This window comes from Schistocerca americana, chromosome 2 (assembly GCF_021461395.2).
Source record: "Schistocerca americana isolate TAMUIC-IGC-003095 chromosome 2, iqSchAmer2.1, whole genome shotgun sequence".
NCBI classification, from domain to species: domain Eukaryota; kingdom Metazoa; phylum Arthropoda; class Insecta; order Orthoptera; family Acrididae; genus Schistocerca; species Schistocerca americana.
In genome coordinates, this window is record NC_060120.1 from 1,005,787,063 (window position 1) to 1,005,808,924 (window position 21,862).

A 21,862-nucleotide genomic window follows, 5' to 3' on the forward strand; every position below is an offset into this window, starting at 1 on the left:
ACAGACATTCCTCGCCTTGACCCTCGTCGCTTGTGTGTTGGGTGAGTACTCACAGTGGAACAGTACACAGTACTGAAATTAACAGGTCAATCTTTGGTGGACCAGTAGCTGCCCTAAGCTTTTGTGTCAAGTGCAGACGGACTTTAACTACCTAAACTGCATCTTGCAAACTGTGTTTCCTCGAATAACCGCATGATGGTAATTTACACGATCATGTAACACTGTTATGTTCCATTGTACTCATACTCTCCATTCTAAACCATGCCCCGACGATGCTGAACGCATTCGCCGTGAGAGAGCTACAATGAGGAATAGGTGGAGGGGCCAGGAATGAGCGGTAAAACATAAATGTCGTGTGCAATTCTGAATAGTACTTCATAGTACTTAGTAGTACTCATTTGCAAGAACGCTGCCCGTCAACATTTTGGCTCGCATCTGATGCATGGGTTTTGTTGGCTCGTTACTTTAATGTCTGCTGGGTTCGCTAAGCGATGGATGCTTCATCTGCAGGTGCGACGCTGCCAGTGCGTCGTCTACCCCACACTGGACCCGCCCGGGGCTTCTCTGTGGCCAGGGGGCGCATCTTCGGGGGACACGACGCCGCCAGAGGTGAGTATCCGTCTCCTAAGGATCTTCCCTTGTTATTATTAGATTAACGAAGCGTGGTACACATCAAGTGAAGAGTGTGGTGTCACCGCCAGACACCACACTTGCTAGGTGGTAGCCTTTAAATCTGTTAATATACGTCGGACCCGCGTGTCGCCACTATCAGTGATTGCAGACCGAGCGCCGCCACACGGCAGGTCTAGTCTAGTGAGACTCCCTAGCACTCGCCCCAGTTGTACAGCCGACTTCGCTAGCGATGGTTCACTGTCTACATACGCTGTCATTTGCAGAGACGACAGTTTAGCATAGCCTTCAGCTACCTCATTTGCTACGACCTAGCAAGGCGCCATATTCAGTTACTATAAGAACTATCTTCAAGAATGTATTCTGAACAGATGTTGTGAAGCACGTACCGTCAAGAGCGACGTTCATCATTAATGGATTAAAGTTAAGTATCAAACTAATTATGTCCGCTTTCTGAATTCTCATTCCCTGTCATGTTCCAGACCTCACGTCAGTATAGATCTTCCCTCCTCACGCCAGCCTTCATGAGCTAAAACGCGTGCACTTCGGCCTCCTCAGGTAACACTGTGTTGGCTCTTCCACTGACACAAATAAGAGCATTTATTGTTTTCTATGGGGCAGCGTACCCGACTCCGCAACACACTAACACAGTAGAAGAAGTTGATGGTGCCGTTCGATATCGGGTGATGAACAGGATGTCAGCTAGTGTGCTTTGTTAAACACGCACTCCACACGACTCATCAGTGTCTAATGAGAGGTCTTTTGTTGCCCATATATGTCTTAATAGTGTTCGAAATGTAGTATTTAAAAATTAACAGACACACTTGCAGTACTTACAGCCTAACTGAAATATTAACGGAGATATCTTGCGTAAAACGAAACTACAGGGGATAGGCAGAATAACTTGAACAATGGTAGTAACGGGATGATTGTGTCACGGTCAACATCGCAGGTGATGAACGCGTCACGGTGGATTGTGCGTGATCAGCACAGACTAGGCATCAGTGCAGGTTGTTTACGAGTCGTGCACACTTCGTATTTGCATTCAGAGACCGATGTCGACGTGCAATGAAAGACCTAACAGTTCCAAAAAGGGCAGATTGTGGGCGCCCTATTAGCTGGAGCATCAGTAACCAAGACAGCCAGATTATTGAATGTTTTTTTTTTTTTTCAACAGTCATAAAAGTCTGCACAAAACATGGAAAGACATACTGGGGGAAAATCAAAACTAAATGACAGAGATCGTCGTACGGTAACACGGATTGTGTCAAAACAACACAAAACTACGGCGGCTAAAGTGACTGCAGAACTCTTCGAGACCCCGTATCCATCGCCAGTGTCCGCCGAGAACTCCATAAAGCGAATATTCATGTACGAGCTGCTATACCGAAATCTTTATCAACGACAGCCAACGCAAAGAAGAGTAAAACATGGTGTCAGGAGCGTAACTCCTGCACGACTGATCAGTGGAAACACGTCGTATGGTTCGGCGAGTCATTGTTTTCGTTATTTCCATCTTCGGGTCGAGTTAACGCCTGGAGAACACCAAAAGAAGTCTAAAATCCTGATTACTTGATTCCAACTCTTAAGCATGGAGGTGGGAGTGTGATGCTGTGGGCAGCCATACAGTGGTATTCTGCTGGTTCCATCATTACTCTCAAAGGCCGTGTTACAATCAACGATTATGTGAACATTGTAGGTGATCAGTTGTACCTCATGATTCAAATGTTCCCCACAATGATGTCATATTTCAGGACGATAATGCACGTATTCACACAGCCAGGACAGTATGAGAGTCATTCAGCTTGACTGCAGCGTCTTCCCTGGCCAACACAGTTGTCGGAGTTGAACATTAATGAACCCTTGTGGGCGGCATTGAAGCGCAGACTCCGGAGTAGATTTCCGCCTCCTCGTCGCTACAGGAGTTAGAAGAGGTTCTGATCGAAGAGTTTCATGACATTAAACTGGAGAGTATGCAATCATCATATGACAGTACTCCAAGAAGAAATTGGGGTCCATCTTATTAATAAACCAACCCCAAGCAAGTACAAGTGTTTATATTATTTTGCCTATCCCCTGTAATATACACCATTGTTGTTGCTGTTGTAGTTGTTTGTGTGCCGAAAGGACCCTTCGTCATCACTAAAGTGCGATACCTGTTGTGAATAAAGAGCATAAAGTACATGTTACTAAATAAATTTACGAAAGCCGTTCTAAAGGTGTATGAGATTCACAGCATAAAGCTACTTGAGTAAATAAACCAACCTTAGGTGCTGTCGCATTGGATTAATGGATATTAAAATAAAAGTTGGATGCTTTCTCTTTCCAGTGATTTATATTCCTCCACTAAGAAGGAGAAGCGGTGCGATTGACTTTTTGAAATTATATGTACGGTGATGTAGATTAAGATCCTAGGTGTCACGCACTGCAGCCATTCACCCTGGTGGGTCCCCATTAGAGAGTAATTGAATAAAGAATTCGGAATTTTGTGTGATACTGAATGGCATTAGAAAAGTTGCATTAAACGGTCTCTTTGTGCGATATAATGGTTAGGCTAACTGATTCGCATGCCGAAAGCTGTGGGTTTGAATCTCATCAGGTGCAGTAACTACTTGAATTTTTAAATCTTTATCGAAATGACTTTGATCATAATTTTTATTCATGTAATAGATTTAAATGTATTTTTTTTTTATTTCCACTCCTATGTCACATAATTCTAATTATAATATAAACTTATTTTTTGCTCTCAGTTTTCTTCCTGCCATCCTTTCTACACAAGGGATCTTTGTTCTTGTGGTTTTAATTAAATTTATGTATTAATTTCCATTTACTCTCTTTTGTTTCATCACCCTATTTTTTCATCCATATTATTGCGTTCGTTATACCTATTTCTCATTTGGTTGAATTTCGTTTTGCTAATGAACCTGTCTTTCATTTATTTTTCATCTGTGTTATTTTGTCCATAGTACAATAGATATTTAGGTTTTCTTTTAAGTGTTTGCCTGACGATTACCAATCAAAAAAAAAAAAAAAAAAATGCACATCTCGTAATAAAAATACTTTTCTGACTTCATTGCACAAATATAAATAGATTATTTCGTCTTTTTTTTTATTGACAGATCGAAATATTAAAATAACTGAATTTTGTAACAGATGAATATAATTAAACTCATATTCACAAAAATTCCAATTGTAAAAGGAATGATAGAAAGAAAAAATGAAATAAATGAAAAAGTTCGTAATTATGGTGACTAAAATGATGAGACAAAGAAAAAGAAATAAAAAATTACATTTAAACCAATTAATTGAATAAAAATAATGATCCAAGTAATTTCAATAAAGATTTAAAAATAAAAGTTTTTGCATACTTCACAAGCTCCTGCTTGAGAAGTTCTTCGCCTTTCCATTACACCACGCAATCACATCACAGAAGACACCTTCTTAACGCTATTGAGTATCACACAAAACACAGAATGTTTTTTTTTCATCAGTTACTCGCAAACGAGAGCCCACCATGGTGAATGGCTGCAGTGTCTGATGTCTGCGATCTTAACCAATATCACTGTATAGGTAGTTTCAAAAAGTCCATCGCACCACCAGCGACCTCTCCTCGTAAGGGGAGACCACATCAACAAACATTTTACCACTGTAGGTGTTGTGCAGGACTGCTATGCTGCTACATCTACTGTTTAACTGCATTCTGTTGCCTTGTACCTAGTGCCCTGTATTTTGTCACTCCATTTAATGGAGGCTAAACACGATGAACACTGAATTAGAAAGAGAGAGCGAGTTCGAGTGTTTGGGAGCGATTTGGTGAAGTAGTATGGCCGAAGACGTTTTCATATTGAATCTTGCGGATTCACTCTCGATTATTTAGTTGATGGATGGTTGCCGTTGGCGTTGCCTAATGTACGTGTTGAAAGGGTAACGGGGCATCCGTTAGGGATATGATAACTTTGCTTTGCCGAATCTGCAGTCTTTTTAAGTGTCTGTCACCGGTCATATTACCCATATCTTACAAGGTAGCTGAAAGTATGTTGCTGAGACAAACTGTTAGATTTCCGTAGTCAGGAAGTGCAAGAGTGAGCTCTACAAGAGTACAAGAGTGAGTACAACCGGTAAAAAAGACCACAATCCTTACTGGTGACACCGGCTGTGTGTCATTTTTACTCTAACAATAGGTATTTGCAACAGATATCGAATGCCTTATAGAACTGCTACTGTCTGGTGTTCAACGACCTTAACTGAGGGTAGGTGCACGAAGACGAAGAGTCGAGCATGCAGCTGAATTGCCTCCCTACGTTTGTGCTTGGTGTTACTGATTATCATTGGGCTTACGGATAGATGGTAGACACATATGCCCAGGGGTCGCTGATTACGTATCACAGACATCGCAGACATTGCAAACAGATTAGGTTTCGCTTCGATGGACAATTATTTAAGGTAATTAAGACTGATGTGAAACCGACGCCTTCCAGGAAATTAATTACACAAACTTTTTCACTGTGATAGGTCTCTATTCATCGTATCTAAGTCAGCATGTGACGGTGTACACCAAGACAGTACAAATTCCGAAAAACAGCTCGTTCTGGCTGCCTACTTTCCCCGCAGCCTTTCCCAGCCTCCCGTAGCTGACTGGCTCCTACCGGGCCTCCATCACTCTCTCTCTCTCTCTGTATGTGTGTGTGTGTGTGTGTGTGTGTTAGTGGCACCTTGATACTGTCTCTGTACGTGACGCCAGCCAGCAGGAATATATTGCGACAGTTCTCCCGCGCATTTCGTTAGAGGTTTTTGTAACTCATGAAAACTGATTGCACTGTATTATCCGCTAGACGCTGAATGTTCGAGATCTGGCAAGAGACTCAGTAGAACATCGTTTCTGCCTGTATAACGTGTGGTGGTGGGTAGACACAGTACTACGTTATGGAATGTAATTATCTTACTTGGGCAGTTATTAGTATTTCTCTACAGATATCGTTGCAATAATCACATTATTGGATTCTGTTTATGTGTGTTAAGACGCTGATATCATCATCTCTCTGTAAACTGACAATATCATGACTTCACACTCACCCACAGGAATATTGAGATAAATTTCCTCGTAATATTTACGCTCACTTTTCTAACCTTTGATTCTCGCACAGGGCTCGGTCTCGTATTAACGGGGTACACAAAAGAAGTATGGTTCTCTCTATTTTATTAAAAATCTCGGGAAAAAATTTGCGTTATGTCCAAATCCCAAAAGTAAACGTTGTCTTAATGGACTTATTCCAGTAGTATAGGTAGAAGTTCCATTAGAAAGTCCATCTTGAAGTCGATTAAATCAACTTTATGTGACGTAGCCACAGGATTTCCATATTTCTCCAAAATGGATGCCAGAATTCCTCTTGCCGGCACATTGTCATTTCCATGTAGGAGAAACGGTAGCCTGCCCTCGTTACTGTGTCTTCCAGGGATGTACTCGGAGAATTCACAACGTAAATAATAGTAAAATGACCAACATGTCACCTACTTTAATACTAACGACCATCCCAAGTCTAATCTCTCCTGACACTCCAATTGATCACATTATTTATTGGCATAAAGTTATCGTAAAACGGTTATATGATGGGTGTAACAAACTCCACTGGCGGAGGTTACAGCAGAGAGATTGTGCGTCACGAAAAGATTTACCGTTGAAATTTCGAGAGAGCGCCCTCCAGGAAGAGTCGGACAACATGTTATTCCCCCCCCCCCCCCCCCCCCCCTCCTACATACGTCTCGCGTAATAACCACGGGAGAAAATTTGAGAAATTAGGGCCAGTACAGAGGCACACGAAAAATCTTTCTTACCACTCGTTATTCGCGAGGGGAACTGGGTTGGAGGGCTCAGTTAGTAGTATAGAAAGTTCCTTCCGCAACGCACCATTAGGTGGCTTCTGGAGTATGACGCAGATGTAGATGCAAGAACACCCACTGCAATATAAAGTACCATACCTCTTAATATTTACGGCCATTTTACGTAAGCTTTGCTCCTCACATAAGGGGAAGACTCATAGTGATAGTATACATTAAAAATGCAGGCTTCATGGCTCATCTCTATTTTATTTAGAATCTCGGCAAAAACTTTGTGTTATGTCGAAATCCAAAAGTTAATATTCGTTTAAACGAAACTGCTCAAATACTGCAGGCAGTTCTTCCAATAGAATGTCCATATTAATGTCGGTTACCTCAACTTAATACGGTATAGCCACAGGATTTCTGTATTTCTCCGAAATTATTTCCAATATTCCTCTTGTCGTCACATTGTCATTTCCATGTCCTTCCTGTAATTAAAACGAAAAATAATTGCCATCACATAAAATTACGCAAGTTTCTCCGTCAATCACATTCCCACATAAACTGGGTTTCGTGGATAGAATTTCAAACAGTTGAATAAATGACATCATAGCATGCAACAGTAAATTCACAGGTGTTGCAGATTGAATGTCCAGTTTGATAAATGAGTTCCACTTTTCTCGAGGATTTCAGAGTATTGAATATCTTTTTGATGTTTTAACTAATGATGGAATGTCATCTGAAGGGTAAATGGCAATGGAGTGACATCATCACAATCATTCACACCGACAGATACATGCACCAGGAACGGACAGGTGTCTTGATTCAGTACGTTTCAGGAAGACGTAGCAAGGTCAAACTTTTCGGACACAAATTAATGACTTGATATTGTCGCCATCCTGTTTCAAAAGTTACACCGACACTGTAAAAGAACTCAAGCAGTAGTGTTATACCTTAAGCGTGGATCTTCTTCACAGGTGAGATTCCTTATCAAGCGTCGCTGCAATACGTGCTACTCATTTACCGGGTACACAACTGTGGCGGCTCCATCATCTCTAGCACTGCCATCCTCACCGCAGGACACTGTTATCAAGGCGTTGGATACTACATCGTGAGTATGCCTACAATGGAATATTACAGAACCTAGCTATAAATTATGTTTCCTCTTCAGAAATTCAGTCAATTTTGGGGTTTCATCTAGATCTAATGGATACCGAGTTTTAATGTTGTGCAACACTTATGAGTTCTTCAGGGCAAATGTTTTGCAGGTTAGGAGTCTGAACGGAGATTACTGTTTGTCAGAACTTTCACATGTTCAGTTAAGTTAGAGACTAAATAACTAACACACCAACGATTATCTTTTTAAAACTATTGAGAAACCGATTTAGACCTTTTCACAGTGTTATGCTGTTATTCAGTAGTAAGGTAAGTTTTGTTCCAGATTCTAGCTAAAGAACAACCTTTTTTGGTTGTTTGATTCTCTTTGTTGGCAATGGGTTATTTTAGTAACGAAGGAGTATTTCAACGAATTATTAAAAGCAAAAAAAGGAACGTGGTGAAATTTTTACATACAGCAAGTAAGATTGCTGGTACAAGTGTTCAAATGATATGGTGAAATAAGGTGTATCGAGTATATTTTTTATGTGGCTACTGCTGCAATTTAAAAAATAACTATTTAAAAATAATAAAGATATAGTAGGTATCAAGAGGGACAGGTACATGGGCTATTGGTTTATTAAGGTCCGATCTATCGTGAAATGGAAACCACAGTGAAAACCCGATTAACCTATGCATATAGGTGTTGGGTTGTGTCTCTAGTACGCCCGTCGATCGCATCACGTCGTTCTTTTCACATCTGAGCCCACAGCGAACCCATAAATATGTCTAGAAAATGATGCCACCTGCCAAATATGCCTGCCTGCCGAGAGAGAGTCTCTTGATTTCATGCTACCCACATAACATGACTGCCATCCACTTCCTTCTTCATGACAATTCTCGGCCACACACTACAATGGCAGGGAAGATGCTCATGCAGCGTTTTAAATGGGATGTGTTTGACTACTTACCACACAGCCCGGAGTTGGCTCCCTATGAGTTTCATCTCTGTTCACATCAACCGCTGGCTGTTGGCTCAGACATCGGGCTGCAGACCAGCACAGACAATTGACGGAACGCACAGGTGACTGCTTACTTTGAAGAGGGTAGAGGAAATTTGGTACAACGCTACGACAGTTGTCGGAGCGGCGACTGTCGGGAGCGTGGAGCAATAAAACATTTATTGATTTTTACCTTGGTTTCCAGTTCTCGACTGATCGGACCTTAATAAACGAACAGCCTTTGTGAATTGACTAATGATAATGATTGTGGACTCGTACAATGATTTTATGTCATTTATAGATGAATAAGAGTTCATACGGCAAGCATCGCACATATGCACTTTATCCACACTCAGTGACATAAAACCGTTATCTGGTAGACGGTGTAACGTGTTGACAGGCTGTGGTTGGAGAGAACGACCTGAGCACCAGCGAGGGCAGCGAGCAGGAGATCCGAGTCTCGGAGCAGATCGTGCATCCTGACTACCCAGGGTGAGTACGCTATCTGACCGCTCTCTCTGAAAGTTCGGTGGTAAAATTACGTTACTTTCACATTTCAGGAATTATGAATATTTTTCCATAAATCTCGATTGTCTTTAGTCACATGAAGTAATTATAGCTTCACTGAAATGAACAATCTTGTTCTACTTACAAGAGGAATGTACGAAATTTCTCGCACCGATATGATTTATTTTGAGCCCAACAATACAAACGCACTCTTCATAACGGACATCTAAGCGGATGGGTATACTTTACGTCCACGCTAAAATTTTTTTCAAAACTTCGTGAAATGTTGTCCACATACGTTAACAACTTACATTTTGAAGGGGTACTGAAGTTTTAATAGTGTCCAGAAGATGAAAATACCTTTCAGCACACTCTTAGTAATATTAGCACACTTTCAATAACGTGTAGAACAGAGCGTGTGGGAACTTTGGGCCCATCCTAAAAGGAAGTTTAAGAAAAAAGCATACTTCGTTTTCACTTCTGTTGACTTCTGATCACAACATACATTTTAACGAGATACTGATATGTAAAAAATGTACTGAATCTGAAAATACGGAATATAGTTTGTTTGCGTAAAGTGTCATCTATTACTAGTAGAAGAATGCATTAAAAACACTAAACACTTTTGTCAGATTGTTAATACATAAAATAACTGATCAGAGTACAATATTTTCTAAAGATAGGAGGGAAGTATCCCACCCTCGCGTACTGCGACGGTTAACAGTGGATGTAGGGCGCGATAAGGACTTAAAAGTGGTTCAAATGGCTCTGAGCACTATGCGACTTAACTTCTCAGGTCATCATTCTCCTAGAACTTAGAACTAATTAAATCTAACTAACCTAAGGACATCACACACATCCATGCCCGTGACAGGATTCGAACCTGCGACCGTAGCGGTATCAACGTTTTTGTAAAAGAAAGTCAACTTCGTAACTTTAGGCGTCATTGTGTTGTTTTTGCGGTCGCTAGCTTCAAGGAGCCCGCGGCCGAGTGACGAACAGGTTAGTTTTATAAGTGGCGTGTCTCGCTGTTGGCACTGCTTTTTTATTTCTTTCCAACGTAATTCTAACAAGAGATTTATTTAGCCTCTGCAGATGAACAATATCCAATGAATCATTTTCTATTAATGTGGCGACTGAGAATGGAATGAACATTCTAATGAGTACAGAATATGGATTCAAAGCAAATCGGAGAAAAAGGAACTAATGAGAAATAGAGAAATGAGAATGGTGAGAAACGTAATTAGATGAATTAGACGAAGGTAAGGAATTCTGCTACCTAGGCTGCAAACACTGACAAGAAGAAGACATGAGGGAATGACTTCCATGGTACTAGAGGGAGCAGTAGAGGCTAAAAACTGTGGAAAAAAACAGAGATTGGAATACATCCAGCAAGTAATTGAGGATGTAGGTTGCAAGAACTACTCTTAGATGATGAGGTTTTCGCAGAGCGGAACTCGTGGCGGGCCGCATCAAACCAGTCGGAAGACTTAAAAAGAAAAAAAAAAAGAAACCTGAGAAACCATATTGAAACGTTCCCTTAGAAAAATTAGTGAATTACTGTGCTAGTAAACCCCTTACGTTATCTTATATTCAAACAGCTGAGCAAAACTGAACGTACTCAGACGTTTCTCTCTCTACTTATTCTGATCATCACTAAACTGACACACAATATTTTTGGCGCAACGCAATCTGACTTTCAATAATCCCTACAAAAGAATGGCCCTGACTAACAGTAACCTATACCCTTCATGAATCACTTACCTCACAAAAATCTTCGGTACTCGAACTACTGCAATACAGCGAGCGCCAATACTGCCACCTAAATAAAAGATTCTAACTACTGAAGTCACTAACCACTGATAGGCATAGTTAGAAAATGAAAGATTTTGATAAAGAACAAACAATGTATTTACCTTAATAGTGTTCAAAAGTCATAATATATATATATATATATATATATATATATATATATATATATCAGTTCATGACATCCAGTATTACATATTTACTGTCTCTGATGGACACACGTCCAGATCATCCGCTCTCAAAACTCCAGCCATCTCTCTTCCCACATCCACCACTGCTGGCGGCTCACCCCCAACTGAGCAACGCTACGGCCTGTTAACAGCCAACTGCCCAACACTACAATAGCAAATTCCAACAATGCAAACCAGCCACGGACTGCACACAGCACAGTCAGTGAACCTCATACAGAGTGCTACATGGCGTTACCAACATAAAAACCTAAACAGCCTTCTTACATAGCCCCCATGCTCCCCAAAAAAATTTTACAAATTGTTTTGGGCAATGGCCAATGCAGATTTGAAAAACAAATTCATAGTTACAATAACAAAGACATCAAATGCACACACTTATTGATACACTGTTGATCAAAAGCCATAAAGACAGTCCTGATCGTTCATAACAGTAAAATTGCTGTGTTTTTCTCAAAGTCTGAGCAGTAAAAGAAAATGCACACGAAAGTAGTGGATTTCCATGCAGTCTTGAAGAAGTAGTGTTGTACTTCCAACGGAAAGACTGCTGACTCTGGACATGCAGACAGGTAATGGGCCACAACAGAGCAAATCCACAGCAGAGTCAGTCGAAGTTTTGAAGAATATTGGTAGGTAGGTCATCACAGAGCAGACCACTGTAGTCCTGTTAGAGATTACGGTACTGGTGGGCCACCAGAGGTGCAGACCCACTGCAGTCCTTGTAGAAATTATAGTATTGGTGGGCTGTCAAAGATGCATACCCACTGTAGTCCTTGTAGAGATGGGCAGCAGCCATCTGTTGCGACTATGCAGGTGCACAATCACCATCGAAGAGTCTTATACTATATAGCAAGTCCATAAACCACCACTTGTACACTAACAAAGTTATCTGAATTGTCCTTAGAACCAGCAATGCTGTTAACCAGTCCCTTTCTGAATTATTAACACACATGAAAACACTAGCAGTCCCAACTTCTCATATATTGCGCATATACTAAGACCAACAGAAACGTGTGCAGTGAAATGTAACTTAATTTGATGAACTGGTGTCAATTACAATTTTATAACATGAGAATACAATTATAAAGGTACAAAATACATCATTAAGGAACATAATAATACAGATAACATTTTTAGTAATACAGGCTTTACAAAAGAATAGAAATAAACATGTACATCAGTGTTACAGGAATTATGACATAAGTAAATACATCAAAGATCAGAATAGCTTTCGAAAATAATGTCTAAACATCTTTACAAAGTAAACAACATATTATTAATGGAAATTATATTTCAGGGCAACAGTATTCCTCATCATAGTGAATGTAGCTTAGTATTAGAAAAATTCAACAACATAAATTTTATTAGCTAAACACATAAAGACAGGAAAAACACAAATACACAAGGGTACACAAACACATAGCGGAATAAAATAAAAGGAAAGGACAGGGTTTGTTTTCAGTGAGACGTCTGGTACTGCAGTCCAACCCAAAACTTCATTCCATAGATCTTTTCTCTTATTTCAACATTTGTTTCCACAAAAAAAAATCCTATCCAAGCATGCTTTCTGTATTCTATTCATATCCTCTTTGAAAATAGTTATTCTCCACTGTACACAACTTTTTTGGCCAAACCATTTCCTTATAGCTTCTGAATGCATTTCTTCCAATTCATCACAACTCGTTCTCTTATATAGCCTACCCCATCTTAAGTAACTTAAATCTACAGAGCTCAGATATATATATACTAAGGGACGAGGCAATGCAGCAACACACAACAAACTAACACAAACAGCAATGACAAAAAAATGCAAACTGGCAAAGCAAGCAGCAGTATACCTAAATTAGCAAAGCAGATGCAACATTACCACTAATATGAACCAATGTGCAGCAAAAACAAAAATAAATCAGTAGTAAAACTGGTTTAATACAATGTAAAATTCAGTAGAACTATGCCTGGCAAACAACAACAGCAAATGCTATAAGTTATACCTAAACATGACAAAGCTCAAGCAGAAAAAATATTACAGTAAAGATAAGAAATGTCTAATAACTATCAAGATTGTGTCCTGTCATTTCGGATTCCTGAGGCGAGCTGTTGCCGACCCATCGATCGATAATGCTTCCCTGTTCACTAATTGTTTCACTGTCTACACCATTATTTGCAGCCTGCTCCATTTCCCTATGCGCAATTACCAAATTACTACTTTGAACACTAGTTAATTCATTACTCGGTGGCGCTAACACACTGCTTTCGTCTTCACTGTCATTTCTCAGTTTACTTTGGAGCCTAGTATTACGTTTTTCACACGCCATTATTGTCACAATATTTCACACGATAACACAGAAAAGCACAAGTTGAAGAACAAAATAAGAAAAAACATTAACATAGCATTGAAAATAATATCTCGTTAATAGCAAGCGCAGCTGCGAAATACTTGGTGCAAATCTACATGCATGCCACAACTGTTTTACTGTACAAGAATGAAAAACTACAACTACAAAGGAAAGTCTCTCTATAATTACGAGCTAGCAATAAACAATAGCTACACTAATTACACAAACTACAAGAAAAAATCAGAAGATTCCAGTGAGGTATCCTCGGTTAAGGGTCGACATATGGAACGTCCCCTTAGAAAAATTAGTGAATTACTGTGCTAGTAAACCCCTTACGTTATCTTATATTCAAACAGCTGAGCAAAACTGAACGTACTCAGACGTTTCTCTCTTTACTTATTCTGATCATCACTAAACTGGCACACAATATTTTTGGCGTAACGCAATCTGACTTTCAATAATCCCTACAAAAGAATGGCCCTGACTAACAATAACCTACACCCTTCATGAATCACTTACCTCACAAAAATCTTCGGTACTCGAACTACTGCAGTACAGCGAGCGCCAATACTGCCACCTAAATAAAAGATTCTAACTACTGAAGTCACTAACTACTGATAGGCATAGTTAGCAAATGAATGATTTTGATAAAGAGCAAACAATGTATTTAACTTAATAGTGTTCAAAAGTTATAACATATATATCAGTTCATGACATCCAGTATTACAAATTTACTGTCTCTGATGGACACACGTCCAGATCATCCGCTCTCAAAACTCCGCCATCTCTCTTCCGACATCCACCACTGCTGGCGGCTCACCTCCAACTACGCAACGCTACGCGCTGGTAACAGCCAACTGCCCAACACTACAATAGCAAATTCCAACAACGCAAACTAGCCACAGGCTGCACACAGCACAGTCAGTGAACCTCACACAGAGCGATACATAGCGTTACCAACATAAAAACCTAAACAGCCTGCTTACAATATATTCTCTAAAGTTTTGGAAATGGGTCCTCATTTTCATGTTTCTACGGTATGTATCATTCCAACTTGTGCAGCGCTCCACAGACTAGACATTACATTTGACACAAATGTAGGTACACTAGTATAAATATAATAAGTATAAAATTAATAATAATAATAACGTCGTGAACTCTGCCATAGCCGGTCGCAAGCCTGGGGCCTCATCTCGCAAATGATGAGGAGGTAGTAGTGGGAGTATCAACCTCGTTAAAAAACCAGGGTCCATCTAGTTCCGGATGGTAGTACCCTGTTATAGGGCCACTTGCCTGGGTTACAGTGAAGACCTCAACGGCATCTACAGTGGAGAAGACTAACGGAGTATACGTATGAAACCCAAGGCGCGTCTGCAGTCCTAGCCACTGGCGAATGGTCAGCGGCTGTTCACTCAGTGAGTGCGGTGGCAATGCATGCTTCAGAACTGACAAACCAGTTGGGTGACCACTGGACACAAATGCTTACAAGCAATCATGACTCGTGTAAGTAATAATACCAATACCCCAGGTGGTAACCAATCCTCCCGTCGACAGGCGGCAACCGGGCACTTGGGTTTTCTGGGGGACCCGGAATTCCACGACCACAGAGAAAGTCGGAGTTCTCTGGGAAACTCCCACACAAGACACCAATTTACATAGGCACCGGTAACATCAACACTCTCATACTGCCTGGAAAGCTGCACAACCTAGTGACAGAACTCTATAGGTAGAAGATACTGCCGGCCGGCGTGGCCGAGCGCTTCTAGGCGCTACAGTCTGGAACTGAGTGACCGCTACGGTCGCAGGTTCGAACAGTGCTTCGAGCATGGATGTGTGTGATGTCCTTATGTTAGTTAGGTTTAAATAGTTCTAAGTTGTTGGGGGCTGATGACCTCAGAAGTTAAGTCCCATAGTGCTCAGAGCCATTTGATCCATTAGAAGAGACTGATCCTCCCACTGCAAGAGACACGAAGGCGCCACAGACTAAGGCAAGTACCGCATCTTTAGGAGCAAAACCGATATGGAAGTGGCCAAAGGCGCTCCACTGTTGGGGATGGCCTTCGTGGTCCATAATACCATACTCGACTCCATCAGAGAGGTCACACCAGTAAACAACCGACTGATGACCTTGCGTGTTCAGCGCGCCAACAAAAACTACGCACTGATCAATACACACGTCCCCACTAACCAGAACAACGGAGAGTGACCCACAGTCCGCGGATAAATTCTGGTCAACCCCTGACAAAGTATTGTCCAAAGTCCCCAAGGATGACATCTAACTTCTTATGGGTGATTTTGATGTACAGATCGGCAGTGAAAAAATGCACACGAAAACAGATGGAAATTGTCCCGCATAGTAATTCACCAACAAAAGTGACACGTGGCTCATAGGACTTTGCCAGCAGCACAACCTCAACCATAACTTATGTTATTTGAGATGTGTACATGAACAACGTACTGTTGGAAAGAGCTAACTCTCGAGCTTTACATGGTTCCCGCTAGGTAGCATCAGTGTACGCCCACTTCAGTTCTAGCAAAAATGGACAGGAGAAAGCGTTTTGGTTCTACGTTTTGCGCAGTACAGGTCAGTAATAATCGATCAGCTTGACTTTCGTACTAGGTATGGCGTGCATCCTCTTACAGCACACAGCATTAGACGATGGCATGAGCAATTCCGAGTAACAGGTTATTTGTGTAAAGGCAAATGTCCCGGCCGTCACCGAGTTCCTGACACAGACGTAGAACGCAACCGCCGTAGTTTCAAAAGGAGTCCGCAGAAGACAAATAACACCCCGTGGAGTTCCGTAATTTCGTTCTTGGCGAGATGGAGCATTACAGTTTTCTTCCACACTTAGTGTTTAGCGACGAGGCAACATTCTATTTAATGGGAAGGTGAACCGTTATAATGTGAAAGTATGGGGTACCGAACAACCGCCGGCCAAAGTGGCCGTGCGGTTAACGGCGCTGCAGTCTGGAACCGCAAGACCGCTACGGTCGCAGGTTCGAATCCTGCCTCGGGCATGGATGTTTCTGCTGTCCTTAGGTTAGTTAGGTTTAACTAGTTCTAAGTTCTAGGGGACTGATGACCTCAGCAGTTGAGTCCCATAGTGCTCAGAGCCATTTGAACCATTTGTACCGAACAACCACATGAAGTTGTACAACATGAGAGGGACTCTCCAAAATTTAATGTTGTTTTGTGCAGTTTCACGGGGAAAGGTGTATGGTCCTCTATTCTTTGCCGAGAACACTGTTGCAGTAAGCACGTATCTCCATATGCTTGAGAACTTCCTTTACCCACACTTGGAGACTGACTAGAACGACTCCATTTACCAACAGGATTGGGCACCGCCGCACTGGCACCTGGAAGTGCCGGAATTTTTAAATCAAACGATTACTGAACTATGGATCTGTCGCACTGGACCAAATGATTCAGCTTTACATTACTGGTCTCCAAGGTCATCGGACCCTACTGTATGTGACTGTTTCTCGTGTTGGCTTATAAAAGGCTCTCTTTATGTGCCTCTATTAGCAACAATGAATGAACTGAGACAACGCATAACAGCAGCTGTGGAAGATGTATCTCCAGACATACCCACCGCCGTGTGGGAACCATCTGAATATTGCGTTGACATATCCTTGTATCTCAAGGAGGGAATATTGAAACCCTATGAAAAGCTGCGAAAAAAAAATTTGTGTTTGCCGTTCATCAAAAAACAAAATTCATTCTATATATTTAAAAGTTTCAGAAGTATAGTCATATCAAATCGTGTGATGATTTTTGTCTGTGATATTTCTAATAGTAAACCCGTGTTTGAAAAAAATTAGTGTTCCGATTGATATATCACTTTTACACACTTGAGAAAGCAGCTAACATATACCAGTGCTTGCAGAAAATGATTTGTTTCTCCTTTAGCGGAACCGTCGTAGCTCCAAGCGACATCGCCGTCTTCAAGCTGCAATCCCCACTCACTCTGGACGATTACGTCCAAATCATCGGCTTGCCCATCGCTGATTCACTCCCTGAAGGTATGTAAAATAAGAACCGTAGCTGTTGCTTCACTATCAGAACGATGTTTTCAGCTTAAGTTCAGAATATTTATTAACTGTGCTATGAGAGTCCCTGGAAATGAAAACTGAAGTAAGGGAGAATATAGTACCTTCTAACATTTTCCAGACTTTCGTCATTAACGAAGCCTGTAATAGAAGTTAGATGCTCGTACATTTCCTTACTGCAATTACATAAGTAATGGCATTCAATCGGTGTGCTGCTGTCATTTTCCGAAATTACAGAAGTTACTCCAAAAAGGCAAGATTCTTCCAAATTTGGAAACATGTTACAAGGTACAACATAGTCACATACAGGGGTGGGTAAAAATTTTAAACTCCGAAAACACAACACATCACCATCTTACGGTGTAAAGAAACTGTTGGCAGTGAAAATAATGTACTGGATAATTAAAGGTCCTGTATTGTTTTCAAGCAAGTCTAAGGAAAAATCAAGACATGTTCATAGTATTTGTCGACCTGGAAAAAGCGTTCGACAATGTAAAATGGTGCAAGATGTTCGAAATTCTGAGAAAAATAGGGGTAAGCTATACGGAGAGACGGTACAAAATGTACAAGAGCCAAGAGCGAATAATAAGAGTGAAAGGTCAAAAACGAAGCTCTCCGATTAAAAATAGTGTAAGACAGGGATGCAGTCTTTCCACCCTACTGTTCAATTTGTACATCGAGGAAGCATTCATGGAAATAATTCAGCCATGGAATTAAAATTCAAGGTGAAAGGACATCAGTGATACGATTCGGCCATGCCATCGGTATCCTGACTAAAAGTCAAGAAGAATTACGTGGCCTGCTGAACTGAATGAACAATCTAATGAGTACAGAATATGGACTGAGAGTAAATCGAAGGAAGACGAAAGTAATGAGAAGTAGCAGAAATGAGAATAGCGAGAAACTTAACATGAGGATTGACGGTCATGAAGTAGCAAAATAACCAATTAAGGACGGACATGGAGGACATCAAAAGCAGGCTAGCAATGGCAAGAAGGGCATTCCTGTCCAAGAGAAGTCTACTGGTATCAAACTTAGGACTTAATTTCAGGAAGAAATTTCTGATAATATACGTCTGGAGCAGAGCATTGTATGGTAGTGAAACATGGATTTTGGCAAAACCGGAACAGAAGAGAATCGGAGCATTTCAGATGTGGTGCTACAGGCGAATGTTGATAATTAAGTGGACTGGTAAGATAAGGAATGAGGAGGTTCTGTACAGAATCGGAGAGGAAAGTAATATGTGGGAAACACTGAAAAGGGACAGGCTGGTAAGACATCTGTTAAGACATGAGGGAATGACTTCCATGGTACTAGAGGGTGATGCAGAGGGTAAAAACAAAAACTGTAGGGGAAGATATAGATTGAAATGCATCCAGCAATTAACTAAGAACGTAGGTTGCAAGTGCTACCCTGAGATGAAGACGTTGGCACAGGAGAGGGATTCATTGCGTGCCTCATCAACCCCCCCCCCCCCAAAAAAAAAAAAAAAATTTTTTTTCAAGGGAATCATATACCATTCTTCCAGAAAAACAAGGGCAAGTTTGCTGCAAAGTAGACAACAGAGATCAATAATATTTAGACCTGGCGACTGATGGCCTGGTGAGATGCGACGGTTCGTCCTCGTCCTCAAAAATGCTGTCCTTGTCTATAAGAGCTGCGTGAACAGCCACCCTGTCATCTTGGAACGCAGTGTCACAATTGCGAAACAAACGTTGTACCATAAGATAGACCTCATCGAACAAAATGGTCATACAGTCCTTGGCGCAATGAGACCTTCAAGAGCAACCATTGGGGCTGACGGAATACCGGGACACGGCTGACCAGATCTCACTGAACCTACGCCAAGCTTCACTTCTTTCGTTTTCTTTCTTTCGCTTACGCCATAGTCCCGTAGCAATCACAGGGTCGGCGTGGTCAGAACGGATTTTGCAAGGTTAGTTTTAGGGGTGGCCGGATGCCCTTCCTGCTGCCACCCTGTGCCCCACAGGGATGGAATCACTGTACCCCAGCTGTCTGCATCTAGTGTAGATCGTGAAATAGTGCGAACGTGTTTCGAATGTCTGCGACGCCTGTGATTGAGGCGGAACGTAGGAACTAGCGTGGCATTCACCTAGCGGGATGTGGAAAACCGCCTAAAAACCACATCCAGGCTGGCCAGCACACCGGTCCTCGTCGTTAATCCGCCGGGCGGATTCGATCCGGAGCCGCACGCCAAGCTTCACTCCTGCGACGTAAACTCGGGCAGAAGATGGAAACAAGGTGAAACGAGAGTCAACCGACCAAATTACTTCCTTCAACTGCTCTATAGTGCTGGTGTTATGGCTTCAGCACCACAATTTCCTGTTATGGACATTTGCATCACTGGTAAGTGGTTTTCGAATTTCAATGCGCTCTGCAGTTCCCTGCTTATGAAGCTCCCTCTGTGTTGTTTTGGTGCTGACAGCTTTCGACATTTAGTTATGCAGTGACTTTTGTAGCTACCGTTCTGCTGTTTTTCACCGCAAACCTCTTCAGTAACGATGTGTCACGATTACTCAACACACACTTTCATCCGTGCTGTCACTTAGTGATGATGTTTTTTTGTCTTTCCCTTTATGAGGTACTAATCTTCCATAAAGTGCCCCTTGAAAGAGCAGACACTTCGGATTCCTTATTTACGGAAGCACCCACAATAGAGCACCAACAATTTACTTAGCTCAGAAACAATGCACTCACAGCAACTTGTAACATTTTTCAGATCATGACTTCGCAACGTAATAAGGACATTGCTCAGGTACGATTAGTGTAAAAAAAAAGTCTATTTACGTTGAAGAATGTCTTTCTATCGGTGTTTTCGTATTTATGACCAATCCCTGTATGCAGGAATAAACATTCTATTGAAATTTAAAAGTACAGCTATAGGGAAATTTTTTTCATTACTGCATTTAAAGGCATAAATTTTAAATTATTGGTCCACTAGACACCAGTAATCAGTAGGGGAAATCAAATTAAGTGAAATATTATCCAACCCTTTTAAAAGTGAAGTACATTATGAAACTGAAGTTATTGGAAACCAGCACAAGTTTCTGTTTTCAAGATACGTATAATTGTTAACACATTGATGAAATTTAGTTAATTTGCGAATATTACTTGTTCTATTGTAGAAATGACTGTTCCGTCACAACTCACATTTCCTTATGTGATCACTAAATTGGAACACCAACCGTGATATGTCATGTCTTCCTAGGTACACTACCCTATAAGGTACAACAGTCTCCAATATTATCGGTACAGAAGAGAATGCCAGTAAGTCTGCAATTATTAAATTAGTTACGTGTAAACACTCCCACCAACACGACGAACAACCTCGATTGACTTCGTCTTCATTAGGACATAGCGTTGTGTCTGCCACGACTACGATTCCGTTTTTGTAGGAGGATCTGCGGCGGTCATGTCTGGCTGGGGTGCAACAGAGACGGCCACCACCCCTGATATTCTGCAGACTGTCAACGTCACCATCATCGACTACGAGACATGCAGACAAAACATAGATGACCTTGAGTTTGGAGACAATCCGCTTACAGATACCATGGTCTGCACAGGACCGCTATTTGATGGCATCTCCGTCTGCAGTGTAAGTAGATGCTTGCAATATTTCTGCGCGGTTGGTCCAGAATATGTCGTCTGTATTCTAACTTAGTAACTCTGATCTAGAGATACTAGAAAACTTATCTTCATTTTGCATTCATCTAATGACTATGAAATTGAGTATACTCGCATACGTTTTTATTCGCCTATCTTATGTTCACCACAATCTTAGCTGTAACACTTTTCGAAGTCAGGTGGGCTTTATTTTTCTAGAAATAATGAGATATTACAGCTTCACCCTTCATATCTCGTATCTGTGTTTCAGGGTGACTCAGGCGGACCCCTGGCGCAGAATGGCATTGTGATCGGTGTGGGGTCCTGGGGGGTAGTTAGCCCGTCGTGCGGATATCCCGGCGCCCCTTCCGTCTTCACCAGAGTGTCTGCTTTCATAGACTTTATCAACCAAAATCTGTGAACCCGCACCTCACATGTATAAATGATATGTGGAGGGGCAGATACAGCTTTAATACATTGCTTCCCACCATCTGCAGTTCCGTTCAGTCGTCCTTCTCAGTTGAGAAAGTAATGTAAAACTTGAAACAAGAGTGCTAATAAAATTACCAATTACCATTCTAGAATTGGTGGTCTTTTTTTTCTGTATTTTCCAATCTCCGACAGCTACCCTTACGGTAGTGCCACATAAGATGTAATTCTCACTTTCAAAACATTCCACACATACTGTGAATCCTATCCTTACATATATCCAAAAAGACGCATCACGGAGAAATTATTCGAGTAGTGCTGATGTTCTGTATATGTACAGGCACATAAATGATAACATGATAATTAAATCGAA

The 21,862-nt window shown here is 41.2% G+C and overlaps 1 protein-coding gene across 1 annotated transcript; it reads left to right on the top strand.

Annotated features, from left to right (window-relative positions):
* The first annotated feature begins 7,174 nt into the window (after window positions 1–7,174).
* Window positions 7,175–21,644, top strand: LOC124594609 (trypsin-1-like). Its single transcript, XM_047132982.1, has 6 exons — window positions 7,175–7,193; window positions 7,425–7,558; window positions 8,944–9,035; window positions 17,297–17,409; window positions 20,853–21,052; window positions 21,332–21,644. The coding sequence occupies exons 1-6, from the start codon at window positions 7,175–7,177 to the stop codon at window positions 21,479–21,481; spliced, it is 708 nt and encodes a 235-aa protein (XP_046988938.1). The 3' UTR covers window positions 21,482–21,644.
* The last annotated feature ends 218 nt before the right edge of the window (window positions 21,645–21,862 follow it).

Bases quoted from the DNA above. Each gene is read 5' to 3' on its own strand.
- LOC124594609 (XM_047132982.1), top strand. The intron at 17,410-20,852 runs GTATGTAAAATA...CCGTTTTTGTAG, and splicing joins CGCTGATTCACTCCCTGAAG to GAGGATCTGCGGCGGTCATG. The intron at 21,053-21,331 runs GTAAGTAGATGC...TCTGTGTTTCAG, and splicing joins ATGGCATCTCCGTCTGCAGT to GGTGACTCAGGCGGACCCCT.